Source organism: Salvelinus namaycush, chromosome 22 (assembly GCF_016432855.1).
Source record: "Salvelinus namaycush isolate Seneca chromosome 22, SaNama_1.0, whole genome shotgun sequence".
Lineage (NCBI taxonomy): Eukaryota > Metazoa > Chordata > Actinopteri > Salmoniformes > Salmonidae > Salvelinus > Salvelinus namaycush.
The window spans coordinates 9,561,742-9,572,780 of record NC_052328.1 but is presented as its reverse complement, the minus strand read 5'-3'; the positions used below and the strand labels follow the sequence as shown (position 1 = coordinate 9,572,780).

Sequence of the window (11,039 nt, the reverse complement as noted above, 5' to 3'; positions counted from 1 at the left end):
CCATCATCTATCGTCACATGGAACGTGGATAAACATGACCTGCAATGGATTGTGGTTATTGTAGTCTTTCTATTCTGGTACCTCAGATCAGATTAAATACCTTCTGCAGAGCAAAAAGCAATAAGGTAAATGTTAATTTCTATTTCAATTTGTGTATAACGGAAATATTGATGTACTGTATATCACAGAAAGAATATCATATATTTTAAAGGATAAGGGCAGAGATTTAAGGGTCAGAGGTTTTGGTAGAGAAACATTTATTTTTGGTCAAAGAGAAACCTCTATTTGATTGTTTGAAATTGATACAGATGTAACCCCTGAACAAATGTCCAGATTGAATGTATCTCGTTCACTTGAGAGCATGGGCCTAATAATGGTCAGTTGAACTTGCCTCCTATTCAAAACCCAGCAGATTATATGAATTAAATAATGAGACATAACATTATAAAGTTAAATGCAATGCAGAGCAATGTCCGGGGTCCAACCCTGTTTTGACATACAGTACCAGTCAAAAGTTTAGACACACCTACTCATTCAAGGGTTTTTCTTTATTTTTACTATTTTCTACATTGTAGAATAATAGTGAAGACATCCAAACTATGAAATAACACATGGATTCATGTAGTAGCCAAAAAAGTGTTAAACAAATCAAAATATAGCCACCCTTTGCCTTGATGACAGCTTTGCACACTCTTGGCATTCTCTCTACCAGCTTCAGGAATGTTTTTCCAACAGTCTTGAAGGAATTCCCACATATGCTGAGCACTTGTTGGCTGCTTTTCCTTCACTCTGTAGTCCAACTCATCCCAAACCATCTCAATTAGATTGAGGTCGGGTGATTGTGGAGGCCAGGTCATCTGATGCGACACCATCACTCTCCTTCTAGGTCAAATAGCCCTTACACGGCCTGGAGGTGTGTTGTGGGTCATTGTCCTGTTGAAAAACAAATGATAGTCCTACTAAGCGCAAACCAGATGGGATAGTGTATCGCTGCAGAATGTTGTGTTAGCCATGGTTAAGTGTGCCTTGAATTCTAAATAAATCACTGACAGTGTCACCAGCAAAGCACCCCCACACTATCACATCCTCCATGCTTCAAAGTGGGAACCACACCTACTACTGTATGCGTCTCTTAAAGACACAGCGGAACCAAACATTTCTAATTTGGACACATCAGACCAAAGGACAGATTTCCACCGGTCTAATGTCCTACTACTGTGTGCTCGTGTTTCTTGGCCCAAGCGAGTCTCTTCCTCTTATCGGTGTCCTTTAGTAGTGGTTTCTTTGCAGCAATTCGACCATGAAGGCTGCAATTTCTGAAGCTGGTAACTCTAATGAATTTATCCTCTGCAGCAGAGGTAACTCTGGGTCTTCCTTTCTTGTGGCGGTCCTCATGAGAGCCAGTTTCATCATAGCGCTTGATGGTTTTTGCGACTGCACTTGAAGAAACTTTCAAAGTTCTTAAAATGTTACGCCTTGACTGACCTTCATTTCTTAAAGTAATGATGGACTGTCATTTGTCTTTGCTTATTTGAGCTGTTCTTGCCATAATATGGACTTGGTCTTTTACCAAATAGGGCTGTCTTCTGTATACCACCCCTACCTTGTCACAACACAACTGATTGGCTCAGACGCATTAAGAAGGAAAGAAATTCCACAAATTAACTTTTAAGAAGGCACACCTGTTAATTGAAATGCATTCCAGGTGACTACCTCATGAAGCTGGTTGAGAGAATCCCAAGAGTTTGCATAGCTGTCATCAAGGCAAAGGGTGACTACTCTGAAGAATCTCAAATATATTTTGATTTGTTTAACACTTTTTTGCTTACTACATGATTCCACTTGTGTTATTTCATAGTTTTGATGTCTTCACTATTATTCTACAATGTAGTAAAAATAAAGAAAACCCTTGAATGAGTAGGTGTGTCCAAACTTTTGACTGGTACTGTATATAGACTTGACTGACTAGACTGGACTGGAGTATACTTGACTGGACCTGAACTGAACTTATTGGACTGGATTTTCTGGACTGGCCAAAACTATCCCTAATTTAACTGAACATATTTTCATTCCCATAGTACAGTAGCAGTTTTCTGGTATTAGCTATATCTTCACCACCAGATGGCATCATGCACTTGCATTGAGAGGGGAGGGCTCAAGGTTAGGCCCAGTTCAAATTGTACCCTAGACTATAGTGCCTTACCTCTCCTACACAAGTGTTCACAGGAGGTGTAAAGATAAGTCCCATCTAACCCTCCACATAGATCTACAAATCCCTGCTTGGTTGAGAAACGAGCGTTGCGTAGGAGTGACCTGACGTATGCCAAGCTTATGGTTATGTTGCAGCAATTCGAACCAGCGACCTTTAAGTTACTGGCCCAACACTCTTAACCGCTAGGCTACCTGCCTCAGCAGGAACAAATCACAGAGAATAGCTGTGTTGGTGGCAGCTGCAGAGATGTACTTTAGTGTAGAAGATTTTACTGCAGAAGAGTTACAAGCTGTGTTGAGTGATTGTGTCCTGTCCTCCCAGGCTGCCGGCCTGGTGAAGGATCAGTTAGGGCCAAGTAGTGGAACAGTGGTGAGGTTTTTAATGGGTGTAGGGTTAGTTGGTAGGGCTATGTTTTTACGAAGTGTAATGAACTCACAGTCCAGAAGAGTAGCTGGAAACACACTGCTATGGCAGTGGATGATGCCCAACAGTCTGTGTATGTCCGTCAGTTGAGAGATCCTGAAATACTAATCGTGAAGAAAGTTGATTTTGTTGCGTTTATTGCTCAGGTGATTAATTGTACAGGACAAATGAACAAAAAAATCTAAGAAACTGGAAATCATTGTGAAAGTGGCTAAAAGGTTCTTTGATCTCCAAGATTTCACAGCTGAAACATTGCAGAGAATACTGTCTTTTTTATTTTACACACTCAGGTGTCACTACAGTCCCTGGTTTGAATCCAGGCTGTATCATATCCGGCTATGATTGGGAGTCCAATAGGGCGGCGCACAATTGGCCCAGCGTTGTCTGGGTTTGGCTGGGGTAGGCCGTCATTGTAAATAAAACATTTTTTAACTGACTTCCCTAGTTAAATAAAGGTTAAATAAAAAAATATATTAAAAAAAATAGTATAGAATTGGGCAGAATACATTCCAGCACAGTAGGTGGCAGCATGCACATTAAAGTTTGTTTGCGGTCCGCCATGATATCATTGAAGAAGAAGACCATAAAAAAAAAAATATGAAGAAGAAGAAGAAGAAAGGTCACCTGACGTACCCAAAAATAACATAGGGGTGAGTTCAAAGAGTTGGCGCGGGAATTATTTTTGTTCTTCCAACTGCGAATATGATATTGATATAACCACTTTTCCATGGTGCAAAAAAGTTATGCTCTCTGTTTTCCAAACTACAACTGTTTGTTACTTATCTGTTGTTAAGTCGAGATATGTGTAACACGACAGTTACAGTAGGTTAGTAGCTAAGTCAACTAGCTAACTTGGCTCTTGCTATCTTAGCCGGTACTACAGTAGTTAGCTAAACAGTCTAGGAACAGTGAGCTAACGTTAGCTAACAATGGAACCCCGTTCCCATGGCATTGGCATTTTTAAATCAGCGCCAAATTCGAGCTAGCTCTATTTTTTTTCCCGAGCTAGATCGAATTTCGCTGGTTCGGGGGAAACCCGGGCTAGCGCATCCCTCTTCCCCGAGAAAATGAGCATCCTAAATGTAAATTGTGTTCCAAGTCGTTTTTTTTCAGTCGCGCAGCATTTATCCTGGCGTTGTTGTGAGAATATGCGCAGCGCGAGTGAAAAATGACAACCTGGAACACAAATGACAACAGTAATTTAGGGGACACATAGCTAGCTTCTGCCACAGGCTAGAGGGGTACATATTTGACACTACGTTATTTTTCACTTATCGGTATATTCATAATCCCAATATGTCATAGCTGGCTATGTAATTTTAGATACTTGTAAGTCTAGACATGACTTACATTGAATAAGTGAAGTTATAATGTGGTGATCCCTTAAACACAATTTTTTTTTTTAAGGCTCATGGAATTTATAAGATGTGAGTGTTATTGTTTGCTTGGCTGCTTCTTGGGTCATGCATTTTTAATAACTCCTGTCCCCCATTCCTCAAACAGGCGGGAGCACGCCAGGCATGAGTGGTGCACACCTGGGCGAGTGGCAGAGGAGGTCCTTTGACATTTCATCTGGCACCTGCACACCTGAACAGACGGCAGACGCCTATCGGGTGCACATCCTTGCCATACAATATGCATGGGCGAGCGCCCAGCTCTCTCAGGCCGGCACGGGCAGCCTGCTCAGGACCTACTCGGAGCGCTATGCTGCAGTGCTGGACTCGGAAGAACCTCGCACGGGGCTTAACAACTATGCAGAGAGCGTACTGCACCTGGCCCGCAGTCAGAGGAACCACAGCGACAAATGGGAATCGTCCCTGACAACTGCAGGTGTGCTGGAGCTGCCGTGCGTGCGGAAGATGCTTCGGGCTGGGACAGGGGGTGGAAAGTCCCTTGTTGCACCTGCAGATGTTAACATCTTCGTTGGACAAGAGAGAGGAGGCAGCTCCCTGTCTCTTCCTTCCACTGGACTCGAAGCTTCAGAGACTCCATTCAAAGCATCGGGGCCGCCATCATGGCCCAAGCCTGAGGGCAACAGCACTTTCAGCATTTTACATAGTGCTACAGCAGAAAGACGAAGAGGCGCTCAGGGAGTCCCCAGCTACCCCCATTCCTCCGCTGGCCCCTCGGCACGGGCCCAGTCTCTGTTTTGCCAGCACTCCTCAGCTCCACCACAACTAAACCCAGCCCCTGCAGGTCACCAGTCTGTCTTAAACTCTATCACCTCCAAGAGGAACACGTTTTACAACTCTGGTGGAGAGAATGGCAGAGGGGGGGCATCTGGAGGACAGGCAAGGCAAGACCCATGCTGTGGTGGCACAAACTTCAAAACGGCAAGGGAGCAGTTTATTGTTGATCAGCAGAAAAAACACCCACACCAGTCCCAGAGAGCCCAGCAGCCCCCTGCGATGGCAGCTACCATCGGGGGTGCCACAAAGAAGTCACTGGGGGCCAACAGGCCACGGGGGACATTTTCCAAATTTGTGTCCCCCATGCCGAGGCCGGAGGACCAAGAGAGTGGTGTCGGTAGCAGCAATGCTCAGGAGACTCAGCCAGTCGACGAGCGTCTGAAAAACTTTGAGCCCAAGATCATCGAGCTGATCATCAGTGAAATTATGGACGATGGTCCGCCCGTAGCCTGGGACGACATCGCTGGCCTGGAGTTTGCAAAGGCCACGATTAAGGAGATTGTGGTGTGGCCTATGCTCCGGCCTGACATCTTCACTGGCCTCCGTGGTCCACCCAAAGGCATCCTCCTATTCGGGCCCCCGGGCACAGGAAAAACTCTGATCGGGAAGTGCATCGCTTGCCAGTCAGGGGCCACCTTCTTCAGCATCAGTGCCTCGTCTCTCACCTCGAAGTGGGTGGGGGAGGGAGAGAAAATGGTTAGAGCACTCTTCGCCATCGCCCGCTGCCATCAGCCAGCTGTTATCTTCATCGATGAGATTGACTCTCTTCTGTCCCAGCGTATGGACGGGGAGCACGACTCATCCCGACGGATAAAGACAGAGTTCCTGGTTCAGCTGGACGGGGCGGCCACCTCAGCCGACGACCGCGTCCTGGTGGTGGGGGCCACCAACCGCCCTCAGGAGATAGACGAAGCGGCCCGGCGCCGCCTTGCCAAGCGCCTCTACATCCCCCTCCCCGAGGCAGCTGCCCGACGGCAGATAGTCTCTCACCTCATGGCCCGCGAGAAGAGCCAGCTGGGAGAGGACGAGCTGGAGACAGTGGTCACAGGGACGGAGGGCTTTTCTGGGGCTGATATGACGGGGCTGTGTCGGGAGGCAGCGCTTGGCCCCATCCGGAGCATCCAGCTCCGTGACATTGCCACCATCACCCCCGACCAGGTGCGGCCCATCCTCCACTGTGACTTCCAGGAGGCCCTGAGGACAGTAAGGCCCAGCGTCTCAGCCAAAGACCTGGAGCTCTATGAGGAGTGGAACAAGACTTTTGGATGTGGTCGTTGATCTGGGCAGCAGTATAGACTCAAATTACAAATATCAGCCTATATTTAACATTTACTGCTGTTGGGGATATATTTAATTTGTTTTGTTCAGTAAATGACCTAGCATTTAAATGTTAGTTTTCCTGCGACAGACTACCATAAGATTTTAATATTCTTTCTGAATGTTAACTTGATTTTTCACTTACTGATCATTGGCACAGTATATTTATTCACAAATATAGGTTATTTGTTTTTCTACACTTGGATTCACTAAGTAAGATGTTGGTGTAAGTAATATGTTCTTAATAAAGTTGCTGAATGTTTTCTATGGTATTGCATTGCAAACAGGTTTTCCTTTGTACACAGAGAGGAAATGTGGAAAGTGTTTTTCTGAGGATGGGTTATGGGGCCATGTGGCAATATGTTCCCTTTTCACTCCATTCGCTACCTGTTTATCCAAAGTAGGTGAATATAGGCCTACATCAGCTATCAGTTTCTCATCAACTCGGTTTGTTAAAGGTCCAATGCAGCTGTTTTTCTCTATCAAATAATTTCTGGTTAAAAATGAAGTACCTCACTGTGATTTGTTTTCAATTAAAATGGTAAAAAATAAATAAAAATAGCTTATCAAATAGCAATTTGTAAAGTAATTATTTAGCTAGGACTGTCAGGGAGTGGTCTGAGTGGGGAGGGGAGAACTAGCTGTTATTGGCAGAGAGGTTTGAAACTCTTATTGGTCTATTTACTGTGTTTTATATATATATATATATCCACACTAAGGGGTTGGAGTAATACTGTGAAAATGATGAAAATTGCCCTTTTAGTGTAGAGAATTGTTGTACCATCTAAACCGCTGTGACAATATTTTTGGTATTGGAAAAAATATTTATTTTCAGCTGTTTAAAGCTGGTGTACAAAACCGAAAGTAAAAGACGCAGAAACGAAACTTAAGAATGAGAGGCATAGAAATGGAACACATAGAACATATCTACCGCTTCTTAGACTTGCTTTCAACGAGAATGACAGATCTATAACGCATATTTCTATGTTAATCTGGTCGGTCGCCCAAAAAGTTACATATTGCAGCTTTAATAGACCAATAACAAAGAGTGTTTCAAACCTCTCTACCAATAGCAGCTAGTTTTCAGGTTATCCGATCCCTCCCATTAGGCTCATGCAATTAGACAACTCAGACAACTCCCAGACAGACCTAGCTAAATTCTTGCTTAAGAAATTGGTCTTTGCTAAGAAGCATTTTTTTCCCCTTTTTTGACCATTTTCATTGTAAAAAAAATAACAGTAAGGTAGTGGCTGCAAGGGGCCTTTAAGTGATGGATGTGCCAACCATGGCTGGGGAAGTTGGTTAATGCTGAGAGTATCCTGGTCTCATGTTAAGGCTTGCCCACAGATCTGCCTTGTATTGCCTCTCTTCCTGCCACAATGACCATGTGCTATTAAGCTGGTACTTGACAAAACAGGAAAACTGTAGTTTAATATTTGTGTAAGAACCCATATTTGAATCATCCCAAAACAAGTACTTTAGGTATCCTGCTGACCTCACAAAGCTATTTAGTCAGGTTTCACCAAATGCAAGACTGTCCTCTCCTTAAAGCCACAACTTTTTTCCTTCTCTGCCAATTCTTGGTCCTCCAGATGCATAAGGAGTCAACAGAGATTTTGAATGTAGTTGATCTCCTTTTAAGTTGATCGCCTTTCTGGACATAGACTGCCGCTGGTCGAGAAGTAGACGATTATAGATTGTGCACACATGAAATGAAATTGTAATGTAATTTTCATGAAACAATCTTTGAAAAACTGGAAGACCATGAAAAAAGTATTTCATGTATTTTTCATCTTTTTGTCAAGTCGCTGATTAATATTTCAGAGTTCTGGGGTTGGCTTCAGTATTGAAACTTTGTAAAATTAGCCAGCAATGCAAGTACTGAGCATATCCCAGAGGGCTGGTGGAAGCTTGTTAGAACAGCGGGGCTCCCCGCAGCTGGACCGGGCCAGATGCACAGAATTCCTCTGGTGCATGCAGATCCAGCCACTTGACACCAAGAATAATGTCATCTTCTACCGTCTTGTATCTTTAACACCTTATGTTATATGTCTAGGAATGTTGGGTTGAGTTTTGGCTTTGAATTGAAGTTGAACAGTACTAGGCTACAAAGGAAAATGACCCCTGTCAAGAGGATATAAGATGATACACTGGAGATAAATATTTCCTATGTATTATTTTAGTTGCTGACTGCCAAATAGGCCCATACATCCATGTTTCGCAGTATTATGCCCTATCATTTGTCCCAGTCGAGCTATGATCACGGTCGCCCACGGTCTGCGCATGTAATCTAAACCTTTGAGGACCAGTATGACATTTGCAGTCCATGGATAAACGCCTTTCCAACAATTCCTAAGATTAACAGATATGATTTGTGGGCATGTTAAATTGTGATGCTTTTTTTCATTATCTTTTTCTCTGGACATAATCTGGCATGGTCAAATAGGATCCTCCCTAATGGAATAGTTCACTGATTCTTAAATGGTAGAGTAGGCCTATTTCAGTAAACTGTCCGAAAGGGGAAGTGACATTTGGGATTCTGGCAGGGGGAGAGTGGGTTGGCCAGATTATCCTTTTATGCAAATGTCCTCCCTCCCCTGTTAGGTCCCAGTGAAGCGTGGAGGGAGCCTCGGTGCTGCCCACAGCTGCTTCCCATTTCTGCAGAATCACATAGTAGCCATCTGGAAGGACACCGTTGTCGCTGCACAGCCCTGATGAGCTCCTCTGCTGGGCCTCGCCTCTCTCTCCAGGAAGCTAGGCCTGGTCCTCTGAGCCCTGGCCCTAGCCTCATGCTCCACTGCCTCATCCTCAGTGTGCTAGCTAGCTAGTTGTCCACTCTCTTGTTCTGTATCCCCCTGGCAATTTATTTCACTCTTCTAGGTTATCTCTGTGCTATATGTAGCATTCACCCACATCTTCTCTCTGGCCTGGCATTCCTTTCTCGGGTCCTCTGTGTGTTAGCACCCCCCCCCTCCCCCCCGGCAGTCATTCTGTCTGGTTCTGTGTGTAAGCACTGTTTTCTCTCAGGTTATCATGGACCTCTGTTGTCCAGTATTCAGTGCCCTGCCTTGTAGTTATTTTCCTGAATTCTGAGCCTTACTCCTCTATTGCTAGATCTTTTGAACTATAGTAAATGACCTAATCAAATCCTCTGTCCTTCAAGCCTTAGTGTACCACTGCTTGGTGATCATGTGGTTTCATTATATCATTCATCTATTTATATTTTATATTTTAACCTGATAGTCAGGACACTTTAGCAAACCCATGTTGGAGTTAAAAGTCATGAAAAGTATCTTATGCGTAGTTTAAATACAATAAGCATTCATTTATTCAGCATTAATTAAGTTGGCTGCAATGTTTTTACGTTGAAAAAAAATATATATATATATTCACCAGGAATATGACTGTCAATCATTCAGTCTGTTTTTCCTTGACAAGTAGCGGCTACATTTTGAATGACTGGCACATTGTGAACTTACCGATTTAGGTACGTTTGAGAAAGTGCAATTACATTTCATATTTCTATAAATGTATTTATCCATTTGGTTATCATGGCAGTACGGTTTGGTAATGAAAGTATTGAGAGGGTTGCTCACTCAAATGTTTCGGGTCATGTACTGTACATCTAGTTTTGCCTATAGGCTATTCTCAATGAGTGAAATGTACAGCGCAAACACAGTTCTCTATTCCACGGTATATTGTCAGATCAATAGTATTTGTTTTAAATGTATAAATGTGCCAGATGTTACACCCTGATGATTCTGAATTGCTTTTAATAACTGCAATTAATTTTCATTCAAATATCCATGTGTAGAAATGGAATAGTGTGAAAAGTTTGCTATGGACATGGGTCCAGTGGGAAAATACAGTGCATCCTCTATTTACCAGCCACTGGTGAATCTTACTATGAAAAAATACCAAATATCAGTATTATTTTTGTGTATGTAAAATATCCTTTATTGATATTTGCAAGCATGATATATGAGTAAAGTTACTTTAAAAGTTTAGTTCAAATTGAGAGTAACATTTTATCTGCCACCGAGGTAAAAAGCTGGGACAAAACTGAATACCATCCATACTTTATATAAAACAAAAATATATTTCAGTAAATAACACTCGAGTTCAGTCATTCATTTATTCAACTCAAATCCATCTATCACATTTGATTAATGGTAGGGAATGTTTGAACTGAACAAATCAAACATAGGAAACCCTAACACCAACTAATAAATTACAAAAAGAAACACATGCATGTGTACACAGCATAAATAATGTATAAAAAACTTTATACCATGGAATTGTTGAATTCTCATTTCTGACTGGCTTGAAGGGCATTCTAGAGCGTGCATTATTTAAGCAATAAGGCCAGAGGGGGTGTGGTACAGTATATGGCCAATATACCACGGCTAAGGGCTGTTCTTAACCACGACGCAACACGGGGTGCCTGGATACAGCCCTTAGCCGTGGTACAGTATATTGGCCATATATCACAAAAGTAATGAGAGCAGTAAATATAAATGTTTTGTCATACCCATGGTATACAGACTGATATACCACAGCTGTCAGCCAATCAACATTCGAACCACCCAGTTTATAATTACCTTTATAAACTGGGGGGTTCGAGCCCTGAATGCTCATTGACTGAAAGCCGTGGTACATCACGGGTATGACCAAATAATTATTGTTACTGTTCTAATTACGTTGGTAACCAGTTTATAATAGCAATAAGGCACCTCGGGGGTTGTGGTATATTGGCCATATATAACACCCTCTCAGGTGTGTTTCTTTTGTTATTGGTTAAATAATGCACGGTATATTGCTTAGTTCATTCTATAGCTCATTCTTGCATGTTTTGTTTGAGCTCATTTTGAAAGCAAAAGTCAAATTGAAAACAATAT

At 42.8% G+C, this 11,039-nt stretch overlaps 1 protein-coding gene across 1 annotated transcript; it reads left to right on the top strand.

Annotated features, from left to right (window-relative positions):
* Positions 1–3,237: 3,237 nt before the first annotated feature.
* LOC120017898 (fidgetin-like protein 1) lies at positions 3,238–6,714 on the top strand. The gene is made up of 2 exons (XM_038960856.1): positions 3,238–3,285; positions 4,139–6,714. The coding sequence occupies exon 2, from the start codon at positions 4,156–4,158 to the stop codon at positions 6,100–6,102; it is 1,947 nt and encodes a 648-aa protein (XP_038816784.1). The 5' UTR covers positions 3,238–3,285; positions 4,139–4,155; the 3' UTR covers positions 6,103–6,714.
* Positions 6,715–11,039: the final 4,325 nt, after the last annotated feature.